The sequence below is a fragment of the Rhinolophus sinicus genome, chromosome 14, assembly GCF_057876585.1.
Source record: "Rhinolophus sinicus isolate RSI-liver-muscle chromosome 14, RSI-T2T, whole genome shotgun sequence".
Taxonomy (NCBI): Eukaryota; Metazoa; Chordata; class Mammalia; order Chiroptera; family Rhinolophidae; genus Rhinolophus; species Rhinolophus sinicus.
Window position 1 is genome coordinate 25016380 of NC_142514.1, and position 12805 is coordinate 25029184.

Here is a 12805-nt window from a genome sequence, read left to right on the forward strand (position 1 = left end):
TTGGGATTTCACTCAAGAATGTGTCTTTATTGAAGAATTTGTAAGAAAAAAGGCTGAAGCCTCTGTAAAAAGAGGAGATGTTGCCCCCAAACAGCAGGGAGGAGGAGCAACCTGGGTGGCTTCCCAGAAGTCAGTGTTTCCAGCACAACAGGCTCCCCTTTCCTGGCAAGCACTAGAGTGTGTCACACTACAGCTAACAATTCTCACCCACCCCTCCCCACTTCTCCTCCCTGTCCCATAACCCTGGGCCCCCTACAGCCATTTGCCAGTGGTTTTCTGAAGGTCCAGGGATAGGTGTGCTAGGCTTGCCTCTTAATGGGGTCAAAGTGGGTTTCGCTTTGGAAAATTCAAACAGGAATGTACAATGGTTGAGCTCGTTCTAGTCCAACCAAGGATGACTACGTCCAGCCGCTCTGATGGAAAAGGGAGCAAAAGATTTCCCTCCTGAATGTGCACACTTGTGGGGCAAATGGACTACATCACAGTCTGCTCTTTACTAGCATGGAGAATGGAAACAAGGTTAGAAGAATATGCAACATCCGCGTTAAAGAGTCACTGAGCTCCAGAGGGCAGGGGAGCACCGGGGCTTCCTGATTCCAACGCGCGCTCCTGCTGGCTCCCCTGATGTCCTGGGGTCCGTCATTCCTCTCCAGCTGGGAGATTGTCCTCAATCCGCCTGATGAATCTCATCCGGATTTCTGTCACTCCGTCTCCTTTCAGGGTGTCTTGGACAAACTTGGCCTCCACAGCCATCTGGACCTGGGGAACAGTGGGAAAATGAACGAGTGGCTGCCTGGTCATGGTCTCTGGGGAACCATTAAGAATAGGGTTATAATTGGCTCAGCCACAGCAGCCAAAAAAGGGGGCTGGTTTCCCACAGGACAAGATTGCCAAATCTAGTGTTCCCCGACAGAAGGCAGTGGTCCTCATCCCTAAGGAGAGACTTAGCAAATAACACCCCCGAATGAGACTGTCACCAAATAAGCCAACCTGGGAATGGACGTTCTGGGCTTTGGGGGCTGACAGCACCTTCTCCCAGCCTAGGAGGGAGGGTCACCACCACGTAGAGATGACAGGCTTGGATCCTACGCTCAGCAGCACCGCCATCTCAGGCAGCAAATGTACTGGGTGAGCCAAAGGCCTTTCTTCTCTCTCTCTCTCCTTCCTTCAAACACTTATGAAGCCCCTAATACACTTCAGGTGTCCCAGAAGGTAAAGAGCTGCACTCACCATCTCCAAGGCTCCCCGCAACACCCCACACAAGAGATTGGAATAAATAAGGGATGAGTGGTTATCAGGAAGTTCCACAAAGTCCACCAAGGGGTTGTTTTCCAATATGAGGGAGAATTCGTCACCAGCTGGGCTCCAATTGGTGATGCTTGGAGTGATGCCCAAGTACATTTTGAATGCCACCTGTCGGGGACACACAACAGCACAATGGGAACAGTAGTAGAGACTGTACAATAGGGAGGTGATGGGCTGGCATAGAGCTATTAAGCGGCTTGGGAACAAAACTGGGGCCTCTGCAAGATGTTGCAGCTTTAGGTATTCACAGGGCACAAGTCCACACCCCTCTCTTTCAAGGGCTTCATAAATTAGTCAACAACTTACTGTCCACCTGCTCTTCTTAGCAGAAGAGAGCACTGATCTGAGTGGGGTGGCTGCCCCAAACGAGCATCTCAGTGCAGACAGCCCTCAACCCTCTTCCCTGTCCTGTCTGTGCTGTCTGAACCTTTCTTCTTGAAAGCAAATACAGGTCACTGGAGCAGAAGTACTCTGCAGATACCCTTCCCTCTGTCCACCCTCCTAATTCCAAACCCTCACAAAACTCTCCACTGTCAACCCTCTCTAGCATTTGGGCATGGACAAACAATAGATGCTCTACAATAGACAGAATCAACCTTTATAGGTAACTGACACCACAAAGCTATAGGTGTTTTATCATTTATTACTCCTATATTATGTAACACTAACATCAATAGCAAACATTCACTACATGCACACACTATGTTAAGTGCATTCATTTTACCTGAATAATCATGTTCATTTTTTCATTTACTCCTTACAACACCCTGTAAGATAGCTCTTATTTTCTTTAATTTAAAGGTAAGGTACCTGGTAATTAAAGAGGTTAGAAGTAACTTACTTAAGAACTGGTAAGTCCTGGAGCCAGAATTGGAAGCCAGGTTTGTCTGTATTATTAAGCCCTATGCTATTCTGCTACCTCTTCACAGTTGAGGAGATCTGGCTTTGATTTCAGTGGGACTTTAATCTACAGGGATGATCCCAACCACTCCTCCCTTCTCCATAGTCTGCGCTCTTCTCCAACCACCAGGAAGGCTTCTTTGGCCCAAACAGCTGCCTGACTTGTCTTTTGGAATGCTAGGGGCCTTCCCAAGGGAGACAGACAGAGTGGTAAGCAGTGCCTCCCAATGATAACCCTTCGGCATGGCCAGTTGGCCCATAATGACCTTGGCGATAACATCCGCAGTTTCCCGAAAGTCGTGGCACCTGCCGACGTTTGACCGTGCCAAGAAGTCTTCAATCAGTCGGACTCCGATGTTATAGCCCCTGGGGAGCAAACGAGAGAACAGACTATACTACGGGGTCTGAACGTCTGACGTCTAAACATACGGCTGTCGGTGGTAAAAGGAAAATGGGATAATTCCGGAACATCCCAATAAATGAGCTCAGTGGAAACTAAAATGTTGGTTACAAAAGGGAGGACCCTGTTCTGGGCTCTACAGAACCATGTAGATTCAATGTGTGGGGACCCCCCCCCATTCTTGTCGCTCCCACAGAGCAGCTCACTCACATTTTGTCCAGCTGTTTATTCACGTCTTCATCATTTTCATAGTCCTTGCAAAGCTGAGTGACCAGAGCCCCATAGGTCAGGGTGAAGAGCTCAGAGCTCTAAAAGAGATTCAACGGGCAGTTAGGACCAAGTCGTGCAAGAGGAAGGTTGGTGAGAGTCGGGACTGGCCTCAACGCAACTGTCAAGGTTCAAAGGCAGGTAACCTGTGTCTGGTGGGAGAGAACATCATCCCCTGTGGAGTGACTGAGGAATTTAGCTTCCCAGGGTCAACGTGGCAGGGCTGCAGCCAGACCCACTACAAAACGGATGTACAGACACCTCATGCACTGAGCAGTCACGCCTCCAACACAGTAAGGGGGGCTTCTGCCAACCCAGACCCCACCACGGCTGCCAAGCCTAAGCTCAGGCCACCAGAATCTGGTGTTGGAGCACTAACTGTTCACTAGATACTGTGACAGACAGACCAAAGCACACATTTACAAATTACCCTCTGTGGGTTAGCAGGTATGACCACTGGCTTCCCCACACCTTACAATGTCCGGAGTGTCTTGGCCTAGAGTTAAACTGCACTGCTAAGGCCACACCCAGGTCCTCGGGGAGGGAAGGAAGTCCTAGACAAAGTCCACTCTGTGTGGATGATAACCCTTCTCCTAAGTCAGCAGCGCGGGAAAACATAACGTTCCTCTTGACACATAGCTCAAATGTTTCCAGGAAAGGGGGTAACTGTGAAAGCAATATAATCTTTTGTGTATCTGAAACACAATACTGACCTGCACTGGTTTCTATTACAACCACAGTTAAAATCACAGAAACTCTTTCTGAAGTAAAGTATCCTGTCACCTTCCTACCAAGAAACAGAAAGATGAGGAAGGTGAAAGGAATGGCAAAAACCAAGACTACAGAATGAAAGCAGCAGGTCAGGGGGAGGGCATTCCCAGAGTTAAACAAAGTGAGAAACATGTTAACTAACGGTGCCTCTGGACTGATGGAGTCACACAGATGTAAGGCTGAAAATCAACACTGTCACTCAATCACTCCCTCCTCAGTGGTGGCTTGGCAAACTTGGAGCCGAGCACCTTTTTGTCTTCACATCTTCTGGGGAAGAAAGTCCCCGTAATGTTAAGGCCCAGGTTCTGAAGACTCAATGATCCTCACCTCAACCCCATGGCCTGGAGGGGAGGCCGCTGCAAGAATAATAATGTGAATGTCTTTTGATTACATACTGGATTCTATTTTTCATCATCTCATTTCCACCCCACAATAACTCTGTAAAGCAGAAAGGGCAGGAGTTAATCTCATTTTAGAGATGAGGATACTGAGACTCAGAATAGTTAAGAGAATCTGCCCAAGGATAAACAGCTAATACTTGACAAAAGTAATTCTGGGGGACAAAAACCAGCCAATGTTCATTCTACCCGCTGTTCCCCACAACTACAATAAACTCCCCCAAAACAAAACAAAACAACTCAGCTAGGAAGTCAAAGAGAATCAGTTTCAGAATCAGGAGCTCTTTGAACTCAACTAACAGTCAGATCAGGGAGCGTCCAAGAGACCACTTACAAATATGGCAGTTAAGGAGAAGCTACGAAGAAGGGGAATGATTTTTTTCTAGTAAAGTTAAGGGTTTGGCACTAAAATGACTTGGGCATGAATGGATGGAGACAATCCAGCAGTAACCAGTCCATAGAATTGGTATCACTGCATTAAGTCAGGAGAGCTTTCCTTCCATTATTAATGAGCTCTTGGAGAGATACTCCAAGAGCCTCAGCCCATTAAGCCAAGTAACACTCACTTCATGATGTTATCAAGCCCCTTATGCATGAAGCAGCCCCAAATTTACTGATAAGAGAAATCAAGATCCAAGACAGATCTGCCCGTGATCACAGCATCAATATGCCTCGAACCTGGGAAAGGGGTCCAGCCGAGGCTCTCCACACCCTCTCTAATTTGCAAATCTGTCTCCATCTTCAACTATGAACCTAAGCCTATTTGGAACAGTGTGCAACATAAATATATAACTTAAAGGTCTTCATATTTTAAAAATAGAAGTGGGGCTATATATAGAAAAAACATCATTCATTCAATGTTTACTATATACCAGCCACTATCTAATAGGAAGGAGACAGATAATACACCAAATTGATAAACTATACGGTTTGCCAGAGAAGTGGGATTCAAGAACCAAAAGCTATACAGACACACAAAGGCTAATATCTTTACTAACACAGATGCTTGCTAGCTGACATTTACTAAGTGTCAACTGTATTCTTAGGTGCAGTGTCACACTGCTAGCTTTACATGCATCACCTCAACCCTCAGAACAACCCTATGATATAGATACTAGTATTACCTTTTTAGATTTTATTTATTTATTTATTGGGAAGGGGGAACAGGATTTTATTGGGGACAGTGTGTACTTCCAGCACTTTTTTCCAAGTCAAGTTGTTGTCCCTTCAATCTTAGTTGTGGAGGGTGCCATTCAGCTTCAAGTTGTTGTCCTTTCAGTCTTAGTTGTGGAGGGCGCAGCTCAGCTCCAGGTCCAGTTGCTGTTGCTAGTTGCAGGGGGCGCAGCCCACCATCCCTTGCAGGAGTCGAACCCGCAACCTTGTGGTTGAGAGGACGCGCTCCAACCAACTGAGCCATCCGGGAGCTCAGCGGCAGCTCAGCTCAAGGTGCCTGTTCAATCTTAGTTGCAGGGGGCGCTGCCCACCATCCCTTGTGGGACTCGAGGAATTGAACTGGCAACCTTGTGGTTGAGAGCCCGCTGGTCCATGTGGGAATCGAACCGGCAGCCTTCGGAGTTAGGAGCACGGAGCTCTAACCGCCTGAGCCACCGGGCCGGCCCCTAGATTTATTTTTTAAAGCTGGTGAAACTGATGCTTAGGACAATGAAGAAACTTGCCCAAGGTCACACAGCACGTAAGTAGTGAAGTCAGGACTCAATCCCAGATAGTACTATACTCCCGTGGTGAGTACTTTTCTGACTCTCTCATCGAGTATGTGCTTAGGGACTAGGACTTCATCTCTGCATTTCCCACAACACCTAGCACAGAGCTTTGCAGACAGCTGGGACTCAAGAAAAGTTTGCTAGACAAATGGGCTGTTTCTGTTTGCACAGACTAAAAGCAGAGATCTAGTTACTTGGGTACATTAACCCTGTAAGTCTTGGAAGGCTTACGTGGGAACACAGCAAGGAGAAGATTGCTGATTGCAGAAGACTGATTTGATTGGGAAGTGGGCTGCTAGAGGTGGGGACACCCCAAGCAGAGAGGAGAGAAGCACGTGGAAATCAGGTGGCTACAAAGAGGATCATGTGACAAGCCCCAAGTAGGTACCAGTAGGAACTGAGTGAGAGGATGCACCAAAGCTTCATGTGATTCACTCGATAAACATAGAAGCTCGTGCCAGGCATCACTCTAGGTGTTGAGATAGAGCAGTGAACAAAACAAATCCCTACTCCCACAGAGTTTACATCCTCATGGGGGGAGACTGAAAATAAACAATACACAACTTATAATGAAATATTTAAAATGAAATAGTGCTATGAAGAAAAACAGAGTAAAGGATAGAGAACTAATCACATGTGCAGGGAAGGCCTCTCTGAGGAGGTGATAGTTGAGTAAACTGCATGAAGTGATGAGTAGCTAGTAGGTGACTGCCTGATGGAAGGGAGTTCCAAGCAGCAGACAACAGTAGTTGTAAAAGCTCTGAGGCAGGAGTGTGCTGTTGTCCCTCCATAATTCCCTCACTTCACCAAAGCTGAGTGAACGCTGGAGTTGGGGGTGGACACTGTAGCTTCCTGCTAAAGTAGTATTAAAGATTTCAATATTGATTGCAGGTAAAAAATGTACAAAACAAGAGCAAGATATGAAAACTAAGCAAGAAGACCTCTCATATCTGCTCATCTATCAAGAAAAGGAGGAGGAAATATTTACTATGCCCTATGCATTTTACATTGTAATCTCATTTAATCCTACGTAGGCATTATTGCCCCCATGTTATAGATAAGGAAATTGAGGATCAATTGAGAAAGACAGAATTCTAAGCAATGTCCATGCTTTCTCCCCTACATGACAGTTTCCTAGCAAAATACACACATTCATTTAAATTCTTGGTATTTCCTCCAAAAGAGGAATTCTTAAGCTGTGATCCATGAAGTATCTTCAGGGGGCTGACAAATCCCCCCAAAACTTAAGTAAATGTCTATGTATATGTTTTTCTATTTAATATTTCTGGAGAGAAGATCCATAGGTGTCATCAGCTTCTCAAAAAAGGGATAGAAAGAGAAAAAGTTAAGTACTACTCAGGAGTAATAGGTCCTACGGCACATTTCTGGTGGCTGTTCCTGATGTAAGATGCAAAGGTGTGAGGGAAGTTTCATCATCCCTCTAGAACTGAGGGTCAATGAAAGACCACAGATCTGCCCAGCATGCAAATTATTGTTTTTAAATCAGAAAACAAAAACAGACAGCATAGGCAATTCTGGAAGAATTAAAAATATGTCAAAGAAAAGGAACACGTGCCAAGAAGTCCCCTTACTTTGGAGAAAAATGTCATCTACCTTACTTTCCAAGCCCAGACCTCATCCGCAGCCCAACTTCATGGGACTACATGGTGTCCCTCTATTTCCAGGACAAGTGAGCCTCCCTCTACCAGAGGGCACCACTTAGTGCCCAGACTCGCCCACCTCTTACTCTACCGAAGAGAAAGTTTCCTCCTGGCAAGACCAGTATCTGGGCATCTTGCAATGCCAAAGCAAGTGTGAGGGGCAGTATGGCCCAGCAGTCTGAAGCATTAGCTTTGGAGTTAGAGAGACATGGGTTCAAATCCTAACTCATCCTAGCTGTAAATTTGGGCAAGTTATGTAACCTGAGCTGTAAAATAGCGATATTATCCATCTGAGAGGATTACTTGGAGGATTAAATGGGATAATGTACGGAAAGTGGTTGGCCCAGTGCCTACCACACTGTAAGAGAGCAATGGAGGTACGGTAGTTACTGCTATTACCCTCGTTGTTGTTAGCCTAACACGCAGCTGCACTCCGGCCGTGGAGGTCCTGGAGCTACTCCATCCCCTCCAACCGGCTTCAGGCCCGGGACGCCCCTGAGTGACTCTCCCTTCTTCACCCACCAAGCAGCCTCCTTCTCGTTCCTTCAGCGGAATCAGCACCCTCGCAGAGCTCACAGGAGGGCCCTTTCCCAAATGTGCCCCGCGCGGGGCCCCTTCCCCAGAACGCCTACATTCCGCCCCGCCCGCGAGGTCACGCGCTCCGATTTACCATTTTCTTGCTCTCGGTGCCTCGGTTCGTCTGCCTCGACATGGTGCCAGCCGCCCTACCTCGCCTAGCCACAGACACACTCGGCGACCCCTTCTGACACCGCCGGCTCAGTCGCAGACCCTCAGCCTTCGGAACTGACCGGCACCGACTCACCACGCTTGCGCGGCCTGCCGCGGGGCACCACGGGACTCGTGGTCTGGCGGACAAAGGTAACTCCCGCCCAATAAACGTCGGACTACAACGCCCAACAGCCCGGCTGGCAGCACCTCCCCTTAGCGCAGTTGAACTACAACTCCCAGAGAGCTCCGCGCGCGGCGGACTTGTAGAGCCTGTCTTCCCCCTAGGCTGCATTTTGACCGCTGGGTGGCGCCCGCAGCTTGCGGTAATCCTGTATCATCCGCAAACCCCGTGTCTCCTCCCTCCCAGCCCCCACTCAGATATGCTCCGCAAATTCCTCTCTCGCCAGCGTTGGTTTCGGAAAGTCCCTCTTTTGAACTAGCTTCTTATGTTGTTGCTGCAATTCAAAGCTAGAAGCTCCCAGGATGTCCCAAAAAACTACGTAGATCTGGCTTCATTACAAAAATATTTAATGACCAGCTACTATGAGCCAAGCATTTCGCTAATGGCTTTCTCTTCAAACTACCATCCGTCCCCAAACCCCAAACGCAACCAGCACCTGCATCTTACCACCTGTGACTTCGTGAGGGAATATCCAATGTGTTAGATAAAGTTCGGGTCACTTACTCCCCACTCCCTCTTCTACAACTACATTGCCTGGTTTCCAGAAGAGAAAGATCCCCAGTGTTGGCCTTGGCCGCAGCCAGTCCTGGGTTTTAATCCTAGTTTTGCCACTTAAGGCTAGTTGCTGAATCTCTCAGTTGTTGTGAAGACTGGTGAGCCGTGTATGAAGAGCACTTGGGCACAAAGTAAATATGTATTCCCTTTCTTCCAGCCACTCTGAAAACACAGCCGGACAAACAAGCCCCAGAAACACCAGGGGAATGTGCTGGCCACACCCTCACCCATCACCAAGGGGAAATCCTATAATCCCTGACCAGAGCTCTTTGGTTTAAATGCCCACCACCCTTCCCTGGCTGGTCAATTCTGAGAGGCAGGGCTATGTCACTGAGTACCCTTCCCTCACTTAGGCCTGGTAGCCTGACTCTGCAGCAGCTGCATTCTAGCCCCTAGCCTTCACCATGACAACCAGCCTGCCTAGACATGAGCCAGCCAGGCTGGGGAAGACTGGGGGGGCCCAGGCTGCTCAGTGCCTGAGATTCCCCAGGTCTCTGCCTCAGGGTGCAGGACAAATCATTATTATACCCTTCTCCCTGTGCACAGACATTCTGGGGCCTCCCTAGAGGCAGTGCCCCTTGATTCTCCCTCCTGTGTCAGTGCCCCCAGGAAAGGGAATTAAGGGCTGAGGGTTCCGGGAAGGAACATGGTGTGGTGGGGGTGCAGGAAAGCAGGGGTCAGCTAGCCCCCAGAGGCCAGCATAGCCAGAGAAGAGCCTCCTGCATTCCCAGGAGAGAGGACAGCTGAGGTGAAAGCTGCAGTTGGCTGGCCTGTCTGTCCGTCTGGGCTCCTCCCTGCTGGCTGCCTTGGCTGCCTTGGCTGCCCACAGAAACCTGAGTCACAGTCACGGCCTGCCGCCTGGCCTGACCCCACCCAGCCTGCTGTCAGGCAGGGAGATTCTGGAGAGACTGGAGGTGGAGCCTCTCCTTGCATGTCTTCCAACCTCTGAGATTCTCTCTCTCTCTCTCTGCCAGTGATTCCTCCTCTTGGTGTCTTTTTCTTTGGGACTTCTCCTCAAAGCATCATCAGTCCTAACTTAAGGGTTGGGGTAGGGGGTGTCCATCTTAGGCTGATCTATAGAGTCTTCTCCTGGCTCAGATGGGAATTTAGAAGCTCCTTAGACAGCTGCTCCAAGGGCGCTCAGTACAGCTCCCATTATCCCCAAATCCCAAATCCTCTCCCAACTAGGACACTTAGGAACACTAGGCACCCCCTCCCTACCCTGTCTCCTCTCCCTAGAAAAGAACATTGCCAGGACAGCTTCCCTTCCCTAGCAGGGGCTTTAGATAAGGACCTCTTCCTGAGAACCCAATGGGTTGAACCTATTTAGTCCTGGATCTGAGTTCCTCCCCCTCCAATCCCTCTCTGTTCTTCTGCTCCCCAAGAGCTGGAGGGAGGGAGGCCTGATTAAAGCTGGTGTCGCCAAAGCCCTTGAGGATATTTCCTACCCCAGGTCCCAGGGAGTGGGACCTGGAAGCTACTACTCCCCAGGAAAGCAGTCTGAGTTAGAGACCCCTTCGTTCTGCAGTGCCTTGGGGTGGGGGTAGGAGCGAGACTCTAGTGTCAGTTATTCTCTGCTGCCCCCACCATGAGGCCCCTCCCACTTCCTACTTTGTGGGTGTGGAAGCAGCCTCCAGGGCTTTGGTCCTGATTCATATCTCTGTGTCAATCTCCCAGTGATTTCCTTCACCCCTCCATTAGGTTCATCCTGGACCCTGCCTCAACAAACCTAGGAGGTTATAAATGCTCTTATTCCTGCCCTCCCCCTAAAAGGATCAGGAAGGGGACATATTTCTGATCCCCATTCAGTGCCTTCCCCCAACCTAGCCTGTGATGTGACTAACGGCTCATTCAAGTCTGTTTCCGTAAAGGGGGAGGAGACTGCTCTGAGTGGTAGGCGAAGGCACTGGGGAGGCCACCGAGTTCCCTGCCTCTTACCTAAGAGGTCAGGGCATCCTGTTGGAGCTTCAGCCCTGGATGTTGCAAGTGCCCCACTTATTCCTTCTTTGGAATGTTTAATATTTTGGGTGGAGGGGGTATGTGAGATCCCCAGGCACTGTCACTCAGCCCCAAACTCAGAAAGAGATGCCCATTCTAAACCCTCTCAGTGGCCAAGGCCTGGGATCTGCCAGGGGTCCTGGTCAGTTAGGGGGAGAGTAGAGAGAAGCCCACTCCATCTGTCACCTGTCACTTTGGCAATCATAGGACACTGGTGCTCTCCAGGCCCTGTCCTCCCAGGACTGGCTGTGGGCCCATCAGCAGCAGGAAGCCTTCCGAAGCTGGTGAGAGGAGAACTGTGAAGTTGCCTAACTCCCAGATGTCCCCACTATTAGCATCGTGTAAAGGGGTGCAGGTGCCTCCACCCTCAATCTAGGGAAGGATTCCTCAATCTAGGGAAGGATTCCCCAACCTTGGCACTATTGATATTTTGGAGCCTGATTATTTTTTGTTCTAGGGGCAGTCGTGTGCATTGCAGGATGTTAAACAGCATCCCATAGGCTCTAAGCACTGGATGCCAGTCATACCCCCAGTTGTGACAACCAAAAGTGCCTCTAAACATTGCTAAATGTCCCTTGGGGGGCAAAATTGCCTCTGGTTTTGAACCACTGTCAGAGGCAACAGTGTTCTCTTTGCAATGAGCTCCTCAAAGTCAAGCTCAGCTCATTAGACACAGCAGAGGCTATCCAGTTCTAAAGTGCTGTTCACGCTTCCCCTTCGGAAGAACCTTCAACAGCTCCCCAAGACCTACATCATGAGGTCAATTGTGTTCCAACCCATCTCTGGCCTATCTTTTCATTTTCAGCTACTACTTCCCCTTCCACTATTCTTAGGCTCCAGCCAATGAGGATATCTCACTACTCCCACCTATATGTCTGTGTCCTTGCAGTCACCTCAAGATCTGGGGTGGGGGTGGGGGTGGAGGAAGAACCATCCCAGAGGGCTCTCCCCTTGTTGGATTCTGTTCATGAATTCTCCTGTGTCTAGTCACTGCCTGGCTCAGGGTGGGCCTGTTCAGCTCTGGAAGATGCAGGCGCTGAGGCCTCTGACCTCACAAAGGACAATCCCGAACCTCATCATCCACATGGTCCCTCGCTCTCCCTCTGCAGGTGGGATGACGGACAACAAAAATGGGGGATCTGTTCCTCATCCTAATCTGCTTTTACCTTTGAAGCCCCATCATCATCATCATGCCTGTTTATTAAGCATTCCCTATATGCCAGGCTCTATGCTAAGCACTCCATCTGCATTACCATAATTATCCTTTACAATGACTCCAATATACCTCACGGTACCATTATTTTCCTGACTATAGGTGAGCAAACTGGGTTTCAGAAAAGTTAAGACTCTAGCTTAAGGTTACCAGCTCCACTTGCAAACCTTCTATCATCCTCTCCTGATTTAGGGCTGGAGGGGGAACTATTCCTTCCCCAACCCCTCCTCAGAGGGTTCAGGCCCCCAACTACTCACTCCTCCCAGGACAAGCTGCTCTTAGGTTTCCTGAGACCCAGACCCCTTTGTTCCCCACACTCCTTGAAATGGCTGCTCTCTGGAGCTGCTCAAGGAAGGAGAAGCTAGTGGGAAAGGGAGGCAGGAGTACAGCATCTCACTGGCCTAATCTCTGGACAATGGAGAACTGGAGAACTGGCCTTCTGGAGGTCAGGACAAAGGGCAGGGCTGGGGTGGACAGGCCCAGCTGCACGTCTGCCTTCCTCCTGTCAATCCCCGCAGCAGCACCATTGATCCACCTTCCCAGCAAGCTCCCTGCTCTCTGCCCAGGCTGCGCCTGCCTTGGCTGGAGGCCCCACCTCAGCTGGCACTAACAGGGGACTGGGGGATCCACTCTGGGGGACTGGGAAGCGGGGCTATTTGGGGGAGGGGTGTCAGAAGGGGCTCAGTCCCTTCAATAGGCCACAAGT

At 49.4% G+C, this 12805-nt stretch overlaps 1 protein-coding gene across 2 annotated transcripts in view; it reads right to left on the reverse strand.

Moving 5' to 3' along the window:
* TRAPPC3 (trafficking protein particle complex subunit 3) overlaps positions 1-12805 on the reverse strand; it is a 15022-nt gene continuing 2217 nt past the window's right edge. The window contains exons 1-5 of one of the 2 annotated variants that reach the window (XM_019726526.3): positions 8094-8271; positions 2816-2913; positions 2472-2571; positions 1231-1413; positions 1-759 (exon numbers count right to left, since the gene is read on the reverse strand). In XM_019726526.3, the coding sequence (XP_019582085.1) occupies positions 640-759; positions 1231-1413; positions 2472-2571; positions 2816-2913; positions 8094-8135 (543 nt within the window). In that variant the 5' untranslated portion in view covers positions 8136-8271 and the 3' untranslated portion in view covers positions 1-639. Of the gene's footprint in view, positions 760-1230; positions 1414-2471; positions 2572-2815; positions 2914-8093; positions 8272-12805 lie in introns of those variants that run through there. The other variant, XM_074334400.2, reaches the window with a different exon arrangement.